Here is a 23,563-nt window from a genome sequence, read left to right as displayed (position 1 = left end):
TGGGTTGGTTATGTTTCCATTTTTATAATCTGACTCCAAAGCAGTTATTAGTATGTTTCAAGAGGAAATAAAGTCAGAAAGGTAAGGTAAATTGCCCCGTGTGTAGTATATAATGTCTCATGCACTAGGTCTTGAATCAATATTAGCTGAATAATTGGGTATGTATTTATTCAAATGAAAGATATCTTGTGAATTTTCTTTGCTATGTTTCTAAACTTCTACTTTGGGTTGCTTGGGGCCTCAGATGACCAAACTTTAATCTCAAGATAAATATGGTTTAAGACAAGGAGAATGAGCTATGGGGTTCCATTCTGTGTCTTACCCTTTTCATCAGACTGTGTTTGTTTCCTGAAGTAAGATTCCCTAACTAAATGTGTAGCTTGGAATGCTGTAGCAGACTTAGAGAAGCATACTGTGATCTGTTTCTTTAGATTTTAAGCTTCCTGTGGACAGGGACTGAACCTTTGTTTCCCTGGTGCCTATGTTAATGCATAGCAAATAGGCACTCAATAAATATTCTTTAAACAGAACAGTGAAGCTAATCTGTTAATGATAAGAGCTAGTAAGTATACTGAATTAGAGTAGAGGAAGGGCTGTTAGTTTATTTCTTTATTTTGATTTTCTTACGAAATTTCAACTTCCCTTTCAAAATTTAGGAACATATTTTTTCCCCGTAGCTTTCCCCTCTGCACAAGTAGTTAACAGCCACATCCTCAGTTTGCTCACAGAATTATGTGTGTACCTCTCAAATCCTCTCATATGTGCTCACATTTCTAACTGTGCATTCCTTCTGGGTAAGGACCATTTCTTATTACATGTAACACAATGTCTTGAGACCTAGCAAGTGCTCAATAAATGTCTGTGAATGAATGAATATATAAATATGTATATTGATCAGATCTTGAGGCCTCAAACTCATTTCCACATAAATGAGGAAACAGAGATGAAACTTGCATTTATTTATTTACTGAAATTTATTGAGCACCTGCTGTATACCAGGCAAAAGGAACAAAAATGAACTGTCTGTCCAGAATTACTTTTAACTCATGCAGCAATGCCTGAGTCCTCATCACAGAAAAATCCATTCTGCTGATTTAGTATCCATTCACTTTTTGGTTAATCTTCATATATACTTTTCTCAAGAGTACTTTCAAACATTGCATAATGCTGTAGACCGTGATATATTCCACAGGCTGTCTGAAGGACAAGAGGAAGCACCATTGCTTTTATCTCTGTTTGACATAGCAGCAGCCAATAAAGTAAAACCCTTCCTCTTGGTGGCAGTGGAACAGTATGATACCTAAAAAAGAAGGATAGTTAAGTACTTTTTTGGATGTAAATTCCAAGAAAAATTTGTTGATTTCTCCTAAACTGATAATTTCTATTCCAGATCTCTCATGTTGATAGCAAAAAGGTTAAAATTAGCTATTTGAAATATGAAACTACTATATTTTGATTAAAATGTGTCATTGGCAGCTAAAGAATATGTAGTTTTTTAGCACAAAAAACAAAAAAAGAAGGAAGAAAAGGAGCAAAAAGATGGACTTACTTGACTGCCAGACGTCCATTTTTAGAAAAAGCCAAAGCAGTGGGATATAAAACACCGCACACTATGCCAATCAGCGAACTTCTCAGGACACAATTTTCCTGGCTGATCTTACCTGGAAAACATAGGTAAATCTGGTTTCTCTTTAAAACTCAGGATAAGAACCCTTAAGAGTCTTGTATCCTCATACAGTAGTTATCTGTACTGTCCTCAACCAGAGCCAAACAGTAGAAAGAATATTAGAAATTCAGTCTACAGCACAATAGACTAAATGTACCACTTTTAAAAACTGCTTTTATACTTTACATAAGGATAGTTACTCTCACTTATTGGTTGTTGTGGAAGCAATTTTATAGTGAAGACTGTTTCCATCAGACTGTGTTCATTTCCTGAACTAAGATATAGCAGACCAGACACCTGGATTCTAGGTTAATACATTTATATTGTTTCTGTGTCAGATGTGTGCTAGGGATACAATGTTACACAAAAGAGATCCAACCTCTGAACTTCAGGCCAGTCTACTAAGAAAGAAAGACATTAAACAAATATTTAAACAAATAATCTTAAGTGTGCACATGTTCCGAAGGTAAAATGAATAGAGAATGTATCTAGAAACTTAACTACCCCAAGGGAATCAGAGGTTTCCCTGCAGAAGAGTATTTAAGCAGAGACCTGAAGAACGGGGGTCAGAGGTTCCATCAGTTACTCTTTGTGAAACTTAAGGTATGGGGAAGAGGCAAGAAGTAACATTAGAAGCCCATAATATGCCAGAAAGTAGGTTAGGCATTTAACATACAGTATCTTAATTCTTACAACAATCTTGTGAGATAAGTACTATTAGTCCTAATTCATAGATGAGACAACCGAGTCTCAGAGATTAAATGACTTGCCTAATGTCAAAAACTTAAGTGAAATAGGTAGTATGCCAAAGCCTTTTTTCCCCAGTATGTTATGTTGCTTTTTAGTGTACTTGAACATGTCTCAGGTTGGTTTCCTACCTGTAAAAAAAGGACAGTACTACTTGCCCTAACTGATTAGGAGGATTGTTGTGAGGATGAAATAGGACAATACATGTGAAGGTCCACTGTCAGTGGTAAAGCAATATACAAATGTAAGGGATTATTATCAGCAGTAGCAACAGTATATGTTAATGAATAATTTTCCTTAGCTATAGACACATTATATATACATCAATGAATTTAAATTTACCTGAATACAAAGCATCTGTTACAAGAAGCTTATAAGCAACTATGGTAGACAAAAATGGAAGTGTAGTCAATGATGCATATGTCTTCAAAGCATCATGTTTAACCTTGAAGCAATGTCTGAAAATTATGTTTGCCAATATTCCAGAGAAACCAGCTGTTGTTCCAAAGACCATTGTTCCATATATATTTAAAGACCTAATTAGAAAATCAAAGTGAAAAATTAAGTTCAACATAATATTCTCCTAATAGGTATATCCTTTCCTGGGTAGTCATTTGTTCATATTTACTCAACATCAAATGTTTCTTGAGCATCTACCATGTGAGAAGTATTTTCTTTGTGCTGAAGATGGGGCAATGAATAAAAGCAAAAACAAAACAAAACAAAACAAAAACCCAAACAAACAAACAAAAAACCTCCACTCCTCATGGAACTTGCATTCTAATGAAAGGATATAATTCTCTTTATGAGAATATTTAGACTGGCTCTAAGATGGAGTTCTTTTAAAAAGAGAATAAATTTCGGCCACAAATAAAGATGAATATGTTCTGATGTAGCCAAATTTTCTGAGCTATCTAAATCCAAGAATACTGCTCTTTCCAATAAAAGAATTAATTTGCTTAAGGTCACTTGAAAAAAGGTGTTTACATTTGGTTAGGCCTTCTAGAAAATATTTCTTAATTAGTCCAGATACATTTAAAATAATTTGTCTAGGATTTCCAAAACTTCATCCAAAGAAATTTAAAAGATCTAGTTTTATTTATTCTGACTCATACCTAAATCCAGAAATGTTTAAAGTCTAAGATCAACATCCTTTGACTTTATTCTTGAGCTCTATTACTCTAAAAGTCAAAATGGTAATGTGAGACTATTTGTACATCATGGAATGTGTATTCCTTTCTGCTGAACTCAGCACTGTGGCTAAGGTAATAAATTCCAAACTGAATTTAATTAAAATTGATAATCAGTTAAAGATAAGTAGCCCCCAAAAAGGTGTTGTTAATTACTTTTAAAATGTTTATTGCATAAATAACATTTCAACAATTTTAGAAGCAAAAAAACTTCAAGAGACAAAAGAAATTATACAGTCTCAGTATCGCAACAAACCACTATTTTCATCTGCTCATGTTTCTCTCCAGTTTTTTTTTTTAAATAAGCTTTCTTCATAACCAACTCAATAAAGTTAATAAGATCTTAGATACCCAGAAACATTGGTGATACAGAAGATATGCAAATAGTTATTGACTTTCAGTCAGGGTGTGTCTCTTACTTTTCTTTTCTAAGATATTCAAACTTTTTTTCTATGATTTCGATGATCATTGGTTTTCTGAGCTTTGCATCTCCTAGAGAAGGACTGGACTGACCATGTGTGTATGTTGGCATCTTGATGTCCTGGAAAACACAAAAATCCAGAATCATGATAGCTAATGATATTAATATTAAATCTTATAAATTCTACAGATTCAGATTAAAAAACATTTAGACCCTAGTAAAGTGTCAGGTACTATCCTGTGTTTTCATATATTTTGTTAATGATTCAATCAACATTTAGTGAGCTCTTATTACCTGTTACACAATGGCTTTTTTAGATCCACACAATAACTTTGAGAAACTGGCAGGATAATTGTCACCTCTATTTTTATAGATGAGAAAAACAAGGTCCAGAGAGGTTAACTTGCCTTAGGACCAGGTGTAGAAGAATAAATTACTGAGATATTATTTGTTTTCCTTACAGTTTTCTCTGAAGGTAGCCAGGCCCTTTGTAGTTCACCATGCTCTAGCTTTTTCAGAGCTGATAGTAAAGAGTAGCTACTTGTTGACAGCTATCTTCATCCTCTGTCTCCTGAAAGCCTGAGCTCATTTTGGAGATTATCTTGAGTTTCCTGGAGAGGTAGGAGAGAACAGGGATTGCCTTGGAGAATAGCGAGAGAGCACCAGAAAGAGAGACACTATTCCAGGCTAGGAAGAGGCAGTGGATCATGACTACTGTGGATTATATAAATTATGTATTGAGCTCCCTAATAGCGACTTGGGCAGAAGCAGGGCCTTTGCTGGAAATTGCTATGTGGTATACAAGGAAGCCTGGACCATAGCAGTGGGCTCCAGGGTTGGAAAGTTCTTGTGTCTGAAGTATGATGTATGAATAGACAGTTGCCAATGTCAAGGGACCATGAGGTTTGGCCAGTAGCATCTTAACAGAAACCAGTGGTAAAGACAAAAACAAAACAAAACTGGACCCTCAAGATCCTTTCTGAATGTTTTGTGGAACATTTCTGTGGAATTCTTACTATTTGTTAAATTTTTTGCCCTACTGGCATTATGGGATTCCAGATTAGCCAATGAATAGATTTTAAAAAATCTATGGCCCTTCATAATTTATATGAATCTCCATTATAACAACATTTATGAACAAGGGCATAGACTAAAAGATGTCAAATTTTAGGAATCTTAGGCAAAGAATCCGAGTGGATTAGGCATAAAAGATATAGAAGAGACTTAGTAAGAATCTCAACCTTTCATGTGGACAAGAATCACATGAGTTTATTTGAAAAGCAGTTTTTTGAGATCCCTACTGAGATATCTGGATAATAGGAGTAGGGTAAAGTCTAGAAATCTTCATTTTAATAGCACCAAGTGATTCTGATGCTGGTAGTCAACGGACACATGTTGAATATCACTGTAATATTCATTTCCTGAATAAGTGATATGTACCAGTCCTAACCCTAATGAAAGGCCAATTCATCCACAGTATCAAAATTCTGAAGGTATAGGCTCTTTTGAACCTTAGTGTGGTATGACACAATAAGTAATAATTGACCAGTTTCTTTCCCTGTATCATTGAAGAACTGTACTCATGCCAGTTCTTTTTCTTTAAAATATCTGGGGAGAACAGAAAAAAAAATTTACAAATTACAGTTTCTCAAGGACTAGATTTAATTTTTTGCCTCTCTCTGACATCTAAATAGCAAATGGAAGAGAAAATAGCAATATCTAAGGGAGATTCTATATACTAATCCATCTAATGTACATGAAGGCAGATGTCAGTAACATGATAATTAACCAGAAACTTTGGATAAATTTTTGTTTTGCTATCATCCAATTCACTAAAGTCTTTTATTTCTCACAAAGAAAACTTTCAGGCAATGCCTTGTACCAACCTCCTACCTTGTCTACATCCTTAGTACATTAGGAAACAGACACCCAGGATTATGATCCTAAAATACTGAAACAGGACAGTAAGTATTTATTGGGCACCTTGTTTTCAGAAGGCACTGTTATTAAAGCAAAGAAATATATTGATAACTTTCTGATAGAATTTTTGTAAGTATTGACATGTAATTATTTCACCATAACCAACATTTTATCTAAAAATTAACCAGGCCTTTCTCTTGCCTTTTGAGGTCGCCCGCACTTTGTCTATGGAGTGTGTAAACCTACTTTTGCTTTAACTACCCCCATGCCTTGTGGTCTGTCTGGCCTTCTGAGATGACCTGCACTCTGTCTATGGAATATGTATCTTTCTGAATAAATCTACTTTTACTCAAAAAATAAAGCAAACAAAAAGTTCAAGGCCACTCAACTGGTTACCACAATTATACCAGTATCAGTGCATTTGTACAGGTTTATAGTTTCCAAAGTATTATACGGTTTTGTTATGATTTTATGTGTATTATTTCACCTGACTTTCAGAATTTTATTCAACATTCACTCATCATTTACTCAACATTCACCTAGTATTTGACAGACACTCCCCCCCAGGTAAGCAAGATGTAGTCACGTCCCAGAACCCACAACCCAGGCATAAATACGGAGAAAATGGCAGGGAATTTAAATGCAGAATTTTTGTCATTAAAAACAAAACAACGTAAGAAAAGCCACATTTAGCCAGGTAAAGTGACATTTAAAGGAATATCCGAAAGAGGAGAATTTGGCGGGGTGGGGTTAAGTGCCGGGAGGGGGATAAGTGCGGGGAGGTATTTCAACTTGAGAAGGCCAGTGCAAAGGCCAGGAGGCAAGAGAAAACGGGCTGCATCAATCAGGACTAGACTTTAGGTCTCCAGCTTTCTCGCCGCTTTTTTTCCATAGCAAGTGGAGACCTAATTGCGCCCTGCATGGACTTGGGAGCTGTTCTCTTTAGATCCTCAAATTCCTTTTACTTGCATCATTTCAGAAGAGTCCGCCAACACTTTGAAGCTGCAGAAATCACCGCCCATACCATCCTGGATTTCTGCCTACCTTGGGCTCTTCCCCAGCTCCCACCGGCACCACACCTGCAACCCTCAGGTCAGCCCCAGCCTCACGCCCGAGCGCCGCCATTTTGGCGACTCACGTGACCAGCAGTGGGCGGGGACCCAGAACTCCCGAGGCGGGAAGTGGTGCCGACTCAGGCCTCTCGCCTGCAGCCCCGGCCCGCCCCGACCCAGTCAAAAGCCGCGCCCTCCATCCAGGCTGTGATTGGGCGCGGCGTCCAGAAATTAGGACCGCCCATTGGCTTCCCGGCTGTTCAGACGTCTGTGGGCCCGCCCCTTTACCATCCCCGCATTCCCTTCCTTTGCTATTTGTTAGCTTGGCTCCTCTCCTCCTGAGGGGAACGTGGGGCGGCTCGAGCGTAGCGGTGTTGCTGCGCGTTTTCCTCTCCTCAGGGTGTCTCCGTTAGCTGGGGCCGAGCTGCCGCCACCCTCTCACTCCTTGAGGGTGCTCGCCTCTCTGGCCTGGCCCGTAGGTTACGGCTGCGGCTTCTCCGGCACCTCCTCCCCGGAGCACCCAACCGGCCGACAGAGCTGCTCCGACTAGCCTCCTCCCCTCACAGCCGTCAGACCCTCCTCCTCAGTGTTTAGTCCCTTCATATTCCATCCTTTCACCCCGCTTGGAAAGGGACCGGAGAGAAATTTGCCCTCCCACTCCCTGAGAAGACCCCCTTGCCAGCCGGTGTTTCGGGGTGGTGGGCGCTGTGAGGAGGCCTGGCGCCCTTTTGTGCACGTTCAGTGCCCAGCAGTATCTCCCAGACCAGCAACCCCCGACCCTTCAGTCTCCACGTCTTAGAGAAGCCAAATTCAAGAGTTATATAATTTCTAGTGCTGCTGTTTCTCCTGCCTGAGGAAACACTTCATCGCGTGGAGGGCGCAGGACATTTCTGTGCTCTTCCGTATAAGAACGGGGTGTGGGCAGGGGTGGCCCGCGGGAGCAGAGAGATTTCTTGCCTTTTCTACGAAAGGAAGGTGGGTAGTTTGGAGAGAGACTGAGAGAAAGGGTGGATGTGGAAGCCAAGCAGCCGAACTCTCTCATTTAGGAAACCGCGAACCGTTTGCTCAGCTTATGCTCACATGCCTAATACTACTACAGCGTCTCAGAAAACACCTTTGGGGGAAGGTTTGACTTGTCTCGAACAGTCTCAGTGTTTTTCCTCGCCGGATAGGGAGCTGCTTGGATGCGAAGAGATGGCATGATGTGAATGACTCCAGTGTGAAGAAATCTTCGCCAACTCATCCTGCATCAAGTGCCCATTGAGTAGCACTGTCACTTTAATGTCTCCATGCCAAGGGATTGCTTTCCTTCTTTTCAATCCTCTCGGTTAATACATGGGAGGATCAGAATCAGAGGGGCATTAAGGATCAAGCCTGAGGGGCTTGGAGAGCACAGAAGAAAAAAAAATGAAAGTGACAGCAAGCTGGATCCTGTCTTACTGAGGGGGTGAGAGCCGGAACTTCTGATCCAGTAAATAGAAAGGGGCCTTTCAGTCTGTGTTCTGCCCCAGAAAACTGTTCAAACTCACCCACCTTTTTAGAGACTAGAGTCAAAGACGTTTTTAAAAGTATTTTTTTTGGGTGTGTGTGTGTGTGAAGGTTTTAGATTTTTCTCTAAAGAATTGAGGGTCTTTATCATCAATCAGTTCATCTTGGAATTTGATCATGTGTTGAGTAATGGGACAGCTGTGAAAATTTTGTTTGTGCCTTAATTGAGTTAGTCATTGAACTCCAAAAACGTTAATGCCTGAAGAGGAGATTTAATAACGTTTTCTACGCTTACAATAATTTTCTTTTTAAACAGAATAAATATTTTATAAACAATGAAGTACTCGGCAGTTGTTTTTCTCTAACCTCTGTGGGCAGTGTCAAAGTTTGTGGAAAAAATACATCACTTTTTTTCTTTGAAAGAGAAGACAGCCTGGATTTCAAACAGTGAAGTGGTTTGCAACAGTTACCTGGCTCTTGGCCTCCACCCAGCTGGATCAAGTTGAGACCTGAAAAGAGATCTTGAATCCTGTGGCAGTGAAAAGATTCAAGAATGCCAGTCAAGAGGAAAGGTGGGCTATGAGGCTTCCTGTGTAATATATGTTTCTCCTTTTTCTTGGTTCTGGTATTTGCAGCTTAAATTGTATTCCATTTGAGAGTAAAATTTTGCTTGAGATTTATTGTCATAATGTCTTTTCTGTGGTATATCATTTGGTAATATTTTGCTAAATTGAAATGAAGTAGGACTTGTATTCAATTATAGACACCTGTGACTTAATGAATCAGGTGGTCTAAATCGCCATTTATAATCAGCATAAACTTGATAACACAGATTTGGGATTTTCTTTAGTTTGTTTTAGCTTGTTAAAATTTACTTTTACACAGTCTTTAAAAGAGAAACTTGTACAGTACAGCTCTTCCTCATGGATTTAATATTTATCAAGGGAATCACATAGTTGCAAAAGATAACAAAGTTTTTTGCACTGAACACAATTATAGATTTATTGTTTATCGTCTGATTAAAAATAGATTTCATGTTTGGGTTTACTCTAATGTAAATCTTCACTTTTATGATAAAGTACAACTGTGGTAACTTGTGCTTTTCCAGATATATGCATTATTCAGTAACATGATTGGCAAATTCCCAAAATGAAGTAAACACTTGACTCTATCCTCCCCCCTCAATTGATCAAGATCCTGTGAATTCCTGAAGTATAGTCTATTGTAGGTCAGATTTTGGGATTCACTTCAGCCTAGATCTTACCCAGGTGAACTTTGTTCGTAAGGATCCTAATGAACCTGCTTTGGTTTTTGTTTGTTTGTTTGTTTTGACATGGCATGGAAGATCAGATCAACTATAAAAGAGTTTAAGAGTTGAAACTAAAATTTATATCAATTCCCGTGAACTCTATTGTAGTGGACTAGTACAGATCCAAATGTTGACAAGTTTATATGAGTTTCTACAATCTGAAACTAAAGCTTAAGGTGAAGGTTAAGGTGCAACCTGGCTCTGCATGATATTCAGTCCTACCTGTGGATTTGGAAGGTGCATTGTGGAAACTTATAACCAGTGAGGTTCTTTATTCAGCTGTCGTCTGTAGAGGTGGACGATGACATATAAAACCTCTGAAACACCTAGAAATGTCCCTTAGTATGCTTTGATTTAAGACTGGGCTTGTTTCCTTCTCCTGCTCGCCCTCATAATATTGCTGAGAGAAGTAAACTCTCCATGAGATTTTGGAGTTACACCTGTTCAGACCTGACACAGCTGGTTTATCTGAAACAAAAATGGTTTGGGGAATGTGGTCAGTAAACAATTTGACTTATTTAGCTTGCTGTTTATTTTTATTCTTTCTACCATTTTTTGTGCTCTAGTCAGTGCCCCTTTTGGACTACCTTATTTTAGACTGGTAATTGAATTAAAAAACATTGTGTATATATCTGTGTGTATAAAAGAGAGAGGGAGAGAAAAGGAAGAGAGGAAGGGGAGAGAGGGAGGGATAAAAAGGTATCTGGGCAGGAGGAAGTAGGGCATTGGATGTTCTAGGTATGACTTAATTAAGCAGGGTGAACTTAAGGTTTTTAAACCCAACAGACTGAGTTTATTAAAAGTTCTTACCTTTGAAGGAAGTTACAAAAATTGCTGATATGTTACTGAAAACCATACTTTATGATGAATAATTTAGTATTTATTTCCTTCCCTCCTTTTCTTTCCTCTTCCTTTCTCTCACTTTCCCTTCCTCCGTCTCTTTCCTTTTCTTCTGTCTTCCTCCTTCCTTGTGTCTTCCCTCCTTATTATTTAACAATGGATTGATTGTAATGGAATCCAAATGTTGATCCAGTGTAAATTTTTTAAAGTATCAACAGGTTCTAATTAGCAAAGCAAGTACATATTTGGATTATACTAAAGCATATGCATTATGTAATTTACTTTATGAACTGATCTAGAGAAACAAATTATCTTTTTTAAATCTCTTAAAACTTTAGTATTAAGATTATAAGATATTTTAAGATACTGTAGACAACTAACCAAACAAGTTGTAACATATACATTATGTTTTTATCTGGCTAAGCTTACTGTCTGTACTGTTTCTAAAACAGAAGTAAAACAAATATTTTGAAATATAACCTAGACTTACTGTGCAGAGAGAGCACTGTTCTCTGTCATCTTGAATCTTTTTTTTTTCCTTCATTGTTGCATGTGGTAGATATGATGAAAGAGCTAGGTTTAATGTACTTTCAAACAGTAAGTATCCTCATTGCGCCAAGTATTCATTCATTGTTGAATGTATTACTACAATAAGAAATTTTTGTAAGACAGTTTCCTCATGTATTATATATTTTTATGTTATTGTAAAAGTAGAGAGTTCTCTGGTAACATGCAACCATGGTGAGAAGTGGGAATGGATGTGACATCTCACTAAGTCAATTTTTAAGCATTATTCTTGACTGTTCTTAGATAAGCTGAAACTACTGTACCTCAAACCCCTATTTTCACTGCTGTTTTGTTTTATGACATTACTTCCTACGTCTCCCACTGTATACTCTTATCACACTTTTTACAGATCTCAGTTTTATCAGCAGAAGACTCTTCTTCATCTTTAGAAATTTTTTTCCTCAACAGTCACTTTTCATTCAGGATCCTTTTTTCTACAGTAGTAACTTTATTTGCTCCTGACTGAGCCATTAGGATATCTTTGACCTATTTTAAATTCTGAAAAAACAGCCATTCCAAGATAAGTTGTATTAGCATTCTCGATTTGAGGCAAGATCATGTGTATAGGAAGGGGCCATTTCAACAAGGCTTGTGAATTAATCTGATCTGATTTAATGTTGAGTTAACGTAAGAAATGAAAGTTAGTGATACTAGTGTACTTCCCTGTGTTTTTTTGTGGAAAATTGTTGTTTTAATGATGAGATATGCTTCAACAGAATTTTTTAGTAGATGACAGTTTCTTTTGTTCTCTTTGTCATAACATATGTGAAAGAAATCAATGCTTTTAATACTTTGCGACTGATGCTCATTTCACTTCTGTGTTTTTAAAAAATTGTCCTATTTTGAGCTTATTTTAATTTGGTATAGAAGTCTATCTGATGTTACTAATTTATATGGCACTTTATTTCCTTTGAATTCTTCTTTTGCAACTGTTCTCAGTGATATAATGGCGTATGTATACCAGGTACTGAAAGTTGAACACTATCATTTTCATAATTCATATGTTTTGACATTGTTCTTTTTAAAGGAACTTGAAGAATGTAGTGTAATTAGAATCCCAAGACATGATATTACCATGTATTTCCTGGGCACTCTTGAAATTGAGATTGTTGTTTCCTGGGTTCACAGTCTTTCCTTTTGGTTGACGGTGTACTTCATCGAAGTGTCATTTCTGTTTTTCTTTATTTGTTTCCCCCTCTCTCTGGGAAAGGGAACTTACAACTCTTATGTTTATTTTTCCCTCATTTAAAAATTTTTCATTTTCTGTTTCCTGCATTTCGAGGTTTAACTTCTTTTTTTATAGGATCTTCCTAGTTTATATTTATCTTTTACTATCTGAGTGTACTCTTTCCATCTCTAGTATTGTTCACTTATTAAAATATTTTTTCAGATTATCTAAAAGGGAAATGTGTATTTGAACTTATCAAATACACCCGAGAAGCTATTTTATTCCTTTTGCATACACTTCACCAAATTTTTGTTTGAACTTTCATGTTTGCCATACCGGTGCTATCCAGATGCTTTTTCCATTTCAAAAAACTTGATGTTTTTTCTTTTCTCAAGCTAGTAGAACTCAGCAGAGTTAAGCACTGAATCTTCCCAGAGAGGGATGGGAAAAGATAATTTTCAAACTTTTGTAAGTCAAAATAAGATACATAACATACTAAAGACTATTTTTTATGGATTTAAAATCTTTTGAAAGGGTCATCTTGACCTTAATTGAGAGAACTGTTAAAAACTCTGCAGACACAGATTCTTGATGTTGGAATATACTCAACAGCCTAAGAGGCATAAAGAGAGAGCATTCTGGAGAGAGAAATAGAATACTTTTTGTGTTCAACTACTAATTAGGAGTATGTTATGGAGCAAACAGTAGGCATAGTGCTAAAGTTATATGTTAATTGAATTTGTTTTATAGTTCTTATGTATCAGAAACATTGCAAATTATATGCCAATGAATTTGATACCATAAAACTTTTGAACTGTCAAGTTTTTGGGAAACTGCATATATGTTCCATATATGATAGAATATTTGATCGCTCCTTTAGGCCTACAGTTGGTTACTTCCTTGGGTAGAAGAGCCTAGTCAGTGAGAAGATGTACACAAAATGTTGGTTTCTTAAAACACCGATTTAAGGCATTCAATTCATTTATGCCTTTGCCAATGAATCAATCAATTAATACCTAACTTTGCTACAATAGTACATTCAGTAAAGTACAAGAATTCTCTTCCTGGCAGGGAGGGTAATTAAAAAAAAAGAAAAAAGAGAATGCTCTTCTTTCTTAAGAGCATATAGAGTATATAATTATTAATATTTGCTGTGTAACCATGTTAGTGATTATAAAATATTGTTTAGTATAACATTGAGATGTATAAAATTTTTTTTTAACTGGGCCAAGAGGACTTGTCCCCCAGCTATAACTCTGCTCGGGAATTTGTAGCAGTCAAGGCACGAGGGCTCTGTATCCTCAATGTAGGTTGCTTTGTCAGCAAAGGATCATGAGTTTTACCCAGTCTCTTCTGTCCAGTCAGTCATTCTGAATTCCAAGTAGTAAGCTTTCTGCATACGTTCAGTTTTTAGTGAGTTTTTCAAAACTATTTCAAGAATTAGGGCCAAATCACCTCCATTATGAAACAGTTCTCCTGACCTCATTTGTTTTAGGGTTTAAGATCAAGAGGAATGATGTATTATACAGTGGAAAATCCTGTGAAAATGAATTATTAAGTTAAAACTTTCAAAGATTATGAGTAAGATTGTGTATCCCATTTCTGCTGATGACACCATTTGGCAGGCATTGAGGCTTCTGTAGGGAGCCTATCATTTTGGAGAACTGTGACATCTTTGTCATTGAAAGTGTGGTGAGACTTGAAATAAACCTGTTAGGTTCTGTTCTATTTAAAATACCTTATAGGTAATAAACTATAAATTATTTTAAAGGTAAACTTGCATGTGTATTTAAGGAAATATCTTTACTTCCACTTTTTTATTCAATCATTTATCCATTCAACAAAGATTTATTGAGTGCCTGCTATGTATCAGGCACTGTGCGAGGTGCATGTTTTGAAGTGGCAAATGATACTTAGTCTCTGCCTTACGCTTAAAACTTATTAGGGAGATAGTTATGGAGATAGGCAATTTCAACGTTGTGTGGTGAGGTTAACATACTGTGTCATGTTCATTTCTTTGCACCGTATTACCGTGTCCTCTGTTACAATCAATAGCAGTGATGTTGTTGGAAAAACCTAGACCGTTAGTCAGAAGATCTGGCTTCTAGGAGGAGGACAAGATCAGATAATCATTGAGCTGGACTCCCTGTCTATAAATTTAGGTGTGTAAGATATTTCCATTTATTTTCTCTTAATTTCTGACTCCTAATTACCAAGTTGTAAGCAAAATCACTCGAATCCTTTTTGAGGTTTTTCCCACTTCCCTGGGGTTATAATAGGGTTCCATCTGGAATGAGGGTATATTCTGGTCATTGATCATCTATGTATAAAAGTTCACTGCTGAGACGTGAGTTGTTGTGTTTAGGTAGTTCTTCTAGCCTGCTACTTCATACAGTTGATGACTACTACTTCCCAGAAATGGATTTTAATTTTTTCCCCCTAGAATTTCTGTTGCTGTTTGCCTAGCTGCATTATGATGCTTTTCCCCTCGGGGGTCTTTTTGCCTTTCAGGCAATGCTGCCAGGAAACAGAGCCTAGATGCCTGCTGCCTTGGGATCCAAAAACCTCTAATTTTCCAACTGAGAAAATCTCTTTCTAGACTGGGGAGGGGCTGGGAGATGTCCCTCTCTCTGTGTGTACCTGAGAATCTCTTTCATATCTGAAACAAACTCTTCTTTTATTCTGAGGGATTAGGCTTTTGGAAAGCAAAACTAGAATAACTAAAAATCTCTTTAGTTTTCTGTCCTGGCACATACCTCCCTCAAGGCAATAAAGCACAAAACCAGTTACCAGCTTGAAGGGGAAGAAAGGAAATAGGAACATTTAGGGGGAGAAAAATAAACATCTCAAAGTGCCAGTCTGCCACATGTACTATAGAGTTTACATGCCTCTTATGATGATGCCACGAGGTGACCTTGTGAAAATCATATAATCTTTCTGAACCTCAGTTTCCTTTTCTAAAAGGGGTTTAATACCCCCCCCCACATATGTTGTTTCTTTTCCCCATTGAATAAGGTAGTGTATATGAACTTCAAAGTTAGTGATAGAATTAGAACAAGAAGCTCATCTTGTGTTCTTTCCACAATATGAGTTTGGTGTTCTCTGAGCAAGTGAATGACGTCATGGTGTGGTGCAGGAGAGCCCGGGGATGGAATGCAGTCTGTACCATCAGCTGGATAAGTTATCTATAGAAAGTCAACAGAATGAGCTTCAAATTCCTCATCTTAGGACATGACTTTACTAATAATACTCAGTTCTTAGGATTATTGTGACAATCAAAAATATTTAGCCCATGTAAACATTTTTTTGAAAATAGGAAAGTGCTACATAAATGCTTATCATCAGGTTTTTTTTTTTTTTTTTTTTTTTTTTTTGGTCCAAGGAAGAGGAAAGTTATGTTTAGAGTCTCCTTCCATCAGTTGTCTGGGTCCAGCATCCTGGGCAGCTTCTGGAGTAAGCATGGCCAGATATGGCAAGTACACATCTGCTTACAGACAGGAAATGCCATATTGTGCTTTTTTATAGGTTATGATAATGTTTCTTATGAGTATTTCTTCTCTTTCAGTGACGCTAAAGTAATTTGTAAAACATCCAATGTTTACAAAATAATTGCAGTCTTTAGATCTGCTGTAAGTCTAGCCAGGCATTTTCCCCACAACTTTAATTACAAGTTCTATCTATTTTTTCGTTTTATTTTTCTAGTTTGTTAAAACTGGAACAAAGCATATTTCAGTATTCAGCTGAAGATGCAATTTGCTATCTTCTTTCTATTTATTACTATTAAACCTTACATTTTTCCCATTGTTCTCTTCAACAATGCTATAGACTATCTGAAAGCATGGCTTATTTAAAAGGTAGTAATATAAATCTACCATTTTATACTAATATCCTTTTTGTGTTAATAGGGAAAATATCCTTATCAACAGGTGTTTGTTGAAGTATATTTTTAAAAAAGGGTTTTTTTTGGGGGGGGGGAAGGGGATAAAGTATAATTGCTAGGGATAATTACAGAAAAGAGAAACACTGTGATCCTTTCCCAATAAATTAAATTTCAGTATGGCATAATACTTAAAAGTACGGGCTTTGGTGCCAGATAGACCATGGTTTGTATCCTGGTTCCAGCACTTACTGGTGTGTAATCTTGGGCAAGTTACTTCATTTCTCTCAGTTTAAGTTTCCTCATTTGCAAAAATGCTTATCTTCATTAAAAAATCTTCCATGGCTCATTATTCCTCCTTAGGTAAAGACCAAACTTAACATTGGTCTATGTTGACATTAACTTACCTCTTTGCTCCCACGGCACCAGGTACCTCATCATAGCATGATTATACTCTATTTTAATGTTTTACTTTGTTTAAATTTTCTATTATCTTTCAGACAAAAAATTCTGAGAGGCTAGAATATTATCTATCTTGTTCAATGTTGAGTTCCCAATGTCTAGAGCATAGTATGATAAATATTTGATTATTGAATGAAAGAATATATTACCCCTATCTGGTGGACTTTTAAAGGTAGGGCCATTTTGATATATGTTGTAAATATAATTTTCATATGAATAAACACATGTAAAATTAGAGAGTCAACATATAACCCTAGATTCTAAAATTCAGTGATAAAATTATGTGTGGTTGGTCAAGTTTTTTTTTTTTTTTTTTAATAGAAATATGCTCAACTCTGTTTCTGGAGGATTAATGGTAGAATTGTGGAGACAACACTATACTTGGAATCAAAAGCTTTAGGATTAAGCTCCAGATTTGTTATTTAGTAGCTCTGTGATCTTGGACAAGCCACTGTGAATTTCAGTTTCATATATAATAGGCATAATATGACTTCTAAGTGGTGGGAATCAGGTCAAATAATGCATGTAAAAAAGTTCTTTCGAAACTCTAAAGATGTTACATAAATTTATGTAAAGAATTTTCAATATTCTAACTGGTCTGTGTATTTAGTTTACCCTTTACTATATTTTGATCTTAATTTTCTTAACAATACCATCATGCATCCTATAATTCTTTTCTGTTTTAGTTGTGGCAAATAATTTTATGTGTTATCCTTTCCCTCTTTCTAAAAGTTCATTTATTAGCACCATTGCCGTTTGCTGTTTCAAATTTAAAGTACCTGTCCCAAATTATTTTTAACTTTTTGGTAATGTGATTCTTAAACCAAATACAGAGAAGAGTTGAACCTTAAATTAACAGACACATGATTACCTACAATTCTAATTATGTAACATTCACTGTATCCTTTGGATTGCATATTTCATGCAAAAATTTTTTATTTAAAAAAATGATTTCCCTCTTGTTTCTTCCTATACTTGCCTTCAGGTAATCCAAATTTAGTTTCATTCTTTCAGTAGATACGGTAGTTATATGAAGATAGATTTCCTTTAACAAAATAGGAAAATTGAGGCCTTTATATTGGCAATTCAGGTAAAAATTCCTCCCTTATACCTGGTTACTTGTATGGCAATTAAAGCATTAGTCCTGACTTACTTGGATAATTATCTCAACCTTCCACTTTATTCAACTAGTCAAGCATTTGGCTAGGGATTTTTGACTTGTCCAACAAGATCTTTGTCATCTTACCCTTTTTTTTTCTCAATCTATCATCTTTGCATAAGTATCTAGTTTTAGATTACCTTCCTACTCATGCTTTCATTAATCAGAAATAAGAATTTAAGTAGAGAGTGAGAAAGGCCAGAATGGAATTGACACCAGGTGGTGATCATTATCATAATCAAAAGAAACCTAAAAGGGCAGCTACAATTCCAGCATGAGATGATGGTATGCAAAAACCTAAGTTGTCTATGAGAGACCTGACCGTATTTGACCAATTGTTTTTTTTGTTACATTCTAGTATCTTGTTTTGTATGTCAGATTTTTCTTATACAGAGATGAGAGGCATAATAAGCTCTGCTGGTTTAGAGAATATCTAGATGCTTTGAGTCAATACAGTGTCTTCCCTGGGTAGTTGATAAATATATGTTAAATGAATTAATGAAAGTCCCCTTACCTAGCAAATTATATTTGTGAATGTGACTATGGGAATGATTTTGATACATTTTTGAGAATTACCTTTCACAGGAATAAAAGCTCAGAATGAGTGAATACCTACAAAAATGTCACAAAAGTAAAAAAGAGCTTGAAAAGTATAATCGTATAGAAAAGAAAAAAAAAAAGATGCCTGGTACTTAGATTTTTAAAGAAGTATCTGTTTAACAAATGAAAGCTTTAGCACTAGCAAAGCTTTAGTCTTGTAGCTTGCAGCACTAGGGATAATTAGATAACTAGAGCCCAGAGATACATATAAGAACTGAGGGAGGTATACTGTAATTATGATATTGTTGATTATTTACATTAGTGGTTAGGAATGGGTTAGAAACTGAGGTATAGTAAGCCACTCTCATCTCAGGGAAACTACTGATTGTTTAATTACTGACAAAATGAGGATTGAAATATTTGTCCCTGATTCAAAGAGTTGTTGAAAATGTTAGGTAAAGTATAAAAGTGTTTTAAAAATTCAAGTTTTATACAAATGTGCTAGTATATGTTTATGCCACCATCTTTTGTTAATATGCCTTATTTTACAATTGGAGAGGGCTCCCTATGCATCCACATTCATTTTTATATTTCTGTCCTTAGATGAAAAAGAACTAATTATACAATGTCCCTCTCCATTCATTACTGTTTATTGAAATTCTCCCTTCTTTCAAGGGAGTGAGATTGAGGTTTGCTATATTATGTAGGAGTATGAGAGAAGGCCTCATTGATACGGTGACATGTAAGCAGAGATGTAAAAGAAATGAAGGAGTCAGCTTTACGGTTATTTGAAGGAAGAATGTTTAGGCAGAATAGCAAGTGTAGAGGCCCTGTGGTAGGAAGTTTCTTGGTGTATTTGAGGAAGAGCAGAGACCACTGTGGTTGGAGTAGAGCAGAAGGAGAGGTACCAGAACTGAAATTGGGAGAGGTAGGCTTTTGCTGAGTGAGATGGGAAGTCATTGGAGGGCTTGAGTTAAGGAGTGATCCAATCTGACTTGTGACTTAAAAAGATCTTTCTGGCTGCTGTGTTTAGAAAAGGAGGGCAAAAGTGACATCATGTGGACTTGTAAGAGGTTATTGCAATAATGCAGGGAATAAATGATGGTAGCCTGGACCAGGATGATAGCCCTGGAGGTGATGAGATGTGATAGGATTCTGTACGTAATTTGATGTGAGAGCCAACAGGATTTACTGATGGATTAGATGTAGAGGATTAGAAAAGAATGAATGATGACTCCACGGATTTTGACCTGAACAATTGGAAGGATGAGAGATGGAGAACATTGCAGGAGAAGCAGGTTGAGGATAGTGGATAAGATCTGGAGTTCATTTTGATAAGTTTGATGCACGTTTTCTTTTTAACTTGGAGAACTACTTGTTAAACATTTACCAGCATACGGCTGCTTGGAAGCCTAGTGAAGAAATTGTTTCAGGAGTGCAGAAGTATCAAATGCTGCTGATGGGTCCAGTGAGATGACTGAGAATTGACCACTGGATTTAGTAATATGGAGATAATAGGTAACCTTGACAGGAGCTGTTTTAGTGGAATTACTGGAAAGGAAAAGTCTTATTAGGATAGTCTCAAGAGAGAGTGAAAGGAAAGGAAGTGGAGACAATATAAGTATTTCAAGAAGTTTTCCTGTGGAGGGGAACAGAGAAATGGGAAATACAGTTAGTCAAAGAGGAATGAAGGGTAAAGGAAAGTTTTAAAAAATCACTGATTTTACACTTCATTTGTATGCTGAAGCAAGTGATTGAATGGAGAGGAAAGCAATTGATGGTGAAGCAATGTCCTTGATTAGGTAAAAGAGAATAAGCTCAGGTGCTCCAGGAGAGGAACTGGCTTTTGAGAGCAGCACAGATATTTTATCCATAGTAACAGAAGGGAAGGCAGAATATAGGGGTGCAGTTACAGGTAAGTCAGTAGATGTTATGTTAGGAGCTTGCGGAAGTTTTCTTCTGATTTTCTGTGAACTTGATTGAAAGCATGATCATCAGCTGAGAATGGCTATGGGGGAGAGGAATTGAAGGTTCAGGAGAAAGATATGAAATAATAAATATGAATTTTTGTTATTATAATTGATATTTAATATGTGAAAGTGGTAGATTTGAAGGGGGGAGAGGCTTTTACAGTTAAAGGCAATTAATTGTCATTGCGGTAATCATTTCACAGTGTATATTTATATCAGAACTTCCTGTTGTACACCTTAAATTTATACAGCTTTTATTTGTCAGCCATTTGTCAATAAAGCTTGAAGAAAAAGAATGAATTTTAAAGCAGGGAAATTTTGTTGAAGATCTATCATGTGATTTGAAAATACAAGGTCACAAGAGAAGAGCTCTGGTCAGGTGGAGAAGTGCCAGAAATACCAAAAGAGACTTTTGAAGGAAGTAACATTGGCTCAAAGTAAAACTCTTACTGATGACAGAGTCTGGACACAGGATGCAACTGTGGAAAACCAATGATAATTCCAATCAGCTTTCACCCCAAGTGATACCCATAGGAAACTTTTTTCATAATGTGCCATGTATGTGAAAAATTTGCATAATATTAGTTCTTCAGACAGGAACTCCTCAAAGGGAGAACAAATTAAAATACATAAATACTAAAGCCAGGAGAATTAACAGTGTAATATTTAAGACTCTGGTCTGAGCTTTGGCTGTTGCCATTTTCTTCAGAAGCTTTCTAAACATAAAGCAGTTGTTCACTGGTTAAAATGAGTCTTGCCTTTTCTTGTAAGTTACTGTATTTAATATTCTTTGTGTACATAAATATTATTAGTTAAAAATGTATGACTTGACATTCTCCAAATAGATCTACATACTGGAACAACAAAATGGAATCTTCTCGCTTCCAAAAAAATTTTTTTCAGTTACTGCACGTAAAGACACTGTCACTTTAGGAAACTTTTCAAAGATATTTTGTTTTGTGGGGGATGAAGACATGTATTCAAGAAGCTATAATATAACAGTATGTATTAAGAATGCCTATAGTACTTGTGGAGACAGAATGGTTTAGAAGAACGGTGACAGTGATTAGTTTTAACTGTCGATGACATCTTTATGAAACAGAGAACATTTGAATTAGGTATAGATTAAGGAAAGGTAGATTTTCTTTTGACTTGTTGATTGCTTTCTATGCACTAGACATTGTACTGATAGTGTATAATTTAATCCTACTACCTGTAGGAGGAAACTGTAGCTCAGAGAGGTTAAGTAACTTGTTGAAGGTCACACACAGCCAGTAAGTAGGTTTCAGATCCAGATCTATCTGACAACAAACCCTTTGTAATATAGCATACTCATTCAAGGGAGAGAGAGTGGTATAGGGGAGGATATTCCAATACAGGGAGCAGTAGGAATAAAGAAAAGTACCCAGGTGAGAAAAAGTACAGAAACTGTGTATGTGTCTTCAGAAATGGAGAAGGAGAAAGGGAGTAATCGAGTGTGACTTGGGCACTGCATGTGTATGTGGAGGGGGTGGAATAATATACCATGGGAAATAAGGTTGAAAATTTAGGTTGTAGGCAGATCATGGGGAAGGTGCCTCACCAGTTACATTAAGGAATCTGGACATTATTTTGTAGGAGGCCATCAATTTTAAGACTTTTTTTGACAAGAGACTCATCTACTATGTAAATATCAATTGGCCAGCATTGCATTCAGGACCTTTGTTTTGTTTCATAGTTGCAGATTCTTTTGGGAGACAACACGATAGAAATACGTGGGTTCTTAAAATTAAGAGTTCATTTTAATTATCAATTTTAATGGTAGTTTATGGAATTCATGATTATTTTATTAAATTATCTTGTGTTATAAAATTAGGAATACAACTATAATATAGTTTAATGTTAGCTTACTTTTTTTCTAAGACCATAAGATAGAATTTTAAAATCATGTTTTCCAGACACTGACCGAGCTTTGTCACTTTTGGAAGAATACTGCAAAAAATTAAGGAAACCAGAGGAGCAGCAGTTGAAAAATGCTGTTAAAAAGGTGATGGGTATCTTTCAGAGCAGTTTATTCCAAGCTTTGCTAGGTATGTATTAAAAATTGCTTATTATCTTTATGGTCAGAATTGGGCTTAATAGTTTAAAATAATGTGGTCAAAGAACCTGAAGTTAAATTTAAAAGTGAAATAATTTTCCTTAATAATAGAAGAAAAGCTTTTTTGTTTGTTTGTTTCATTTTCTTATTTAAGGTTATCCTAAAAAAGAATTGCTCTAAAATAGAAATAAAATGTAGGTTATTAAAAATATAAAAATTGAAAGAATGTTTGTCATAGGAAGACAAGTTTACACAGCAAAAAAAACCCACAGTAGTTTACTGCAAAAAAAAATGATTAAGGACAAATATGCTAGAGAAGAAAGTTGTTTTCTTCTTGAAAAGGACTAGTCTAACACAAAAAGTTAGTGGGTCACATTCTACTCAAAATCACATTTCTAGTTTTACTCTTTCCTTAAGAGAAAAATTAAAACACTTTTCATCTTTTTTGCTTCTCTTAAGAAATTTCATGATTCAAATTGGAAAGTTTATTGATGAAAATCTCAATGCCTTGTCAGTTTTTCATGAATCTCATTATGTAATATTTGACATTATGCTTATTCTTGAATTTATTAAAGACTGAAGAAAATCAACGATGTTTTATTTATGTATATTTTTATACATATATTTTGCATTGATGCAGATAATTTTTAAGCCTTTTTTTTCATATTTTAAGAGTTAAACCAGCAAAAGATATAAACAAACACCTCTCCTCAAGAAAAACAAACAACTAAACTATTACAAAACCCCCCACTCAATTGTACTATAGGTTTTAGTGGATTTACACTGTACATTTTAAAGAAGTAATTGAATCTACCATTCTTATTACCAGGTCTGATAGTTATTGATATAAAAACTGAAAATGTGACTTTATCAGGATTAACTTTGAAGATATTTTATCTGTGTTTTTTTTTGTAATAAATGTCTACACTTATTGACAAAACTACAGCTTTATGGTTTGAATATAATTTTTAAAAACCATTAAATTTTGAAAAATTGAAAACCAATCTATTGAGTAAAATAGAAGTAAAAAACTTTATAGGATTACTTTTTTGCCTGTGGATTAATTTTTAAAATATTCTTTTATGGCTGGTAAGAATTAATGACACAAAT

The 23,563-nt window shown here is 35.8% G+C and overlaps 2 protein-coding genes across 7 annotated transcripts in view; one reads left to right on the top strand and one right to left on the bottom strand.

The window, feature by feature from the left end:
* Positions 1-944: 944 nt before the first annotated feature.
* Positions 945-7,104, bottom strand: TMEM126B (transmembrane protein 126B). The gene is made up of 5 exons (XM_010990317.3): positions 6,989-7,104; positions 4,023-4,144; positions 2,756-2,949; positions 1,550-1,661; positions 945-1,300 (listed from the first exon to the last, which is right to left on the bottom strand). Exons 1-5 carry the CDS (start codon positions 7,067-7,069, stop codon positions 1,117-1,119), a joined length of 693 nt encoding a protein of 230 aa, XP_010988619.2. The 5' UTR covers positions 7,070-7,104; the 3' UTR covers positions 945-1,116.
* Positions 7,105-7,826: 722 nt separating this feature from the next.
* DLG2 (discs large MAGUK scaffold protein 2) overlaps positions 7,827-23,563 on the top strand; it is a 1,729,700-nt gene continuing 1,713,963 nt past the window's right edge. For 2 of the 6 annotated variants that reach the window (XM_031460455.2, XM_031460454.2), the window contains exons 1-2: positions 7,829-9,056; positions 22,314-22,445. In XM_031460455.2, the coding sequence (XP_031316315.1) occupies positions 9,038-9,056; positions 22,314-22,445 (151 nt within the window). In that variant the 5' untranslated portion in view covers positions 7,829-9,037. Of the gene's footprint in view, positions 9,057-22,313; positions 22,446-23,563 lie in introns of all 6 variants that reach the window. The other 4 variants (XM_031460460.2, XM_031460461.2, XM_031460456.2 and 1 more) reach the window with 4 other exon arrangements.

The sequence above is a fragment of the Camelus dromedarius genome, chromosome 12, assembly GCF_036321535.1.
Source record: "Camelus dromedarius isolate mCamDro1 chromosome 12, mCamDro1.pat, whole genome shotgun sequence".
Taxonomy (NCBI): Eukaryota; Metazoa; Chordata; class Mammalia; order Artiodactyla; family Camelidae; genus Camelus; species Camelus dromedarius.
Note: the sequence above shows the minus strand (reverse complement) of the source record. Positions and strands in the feature narration are given on the sequence as shown.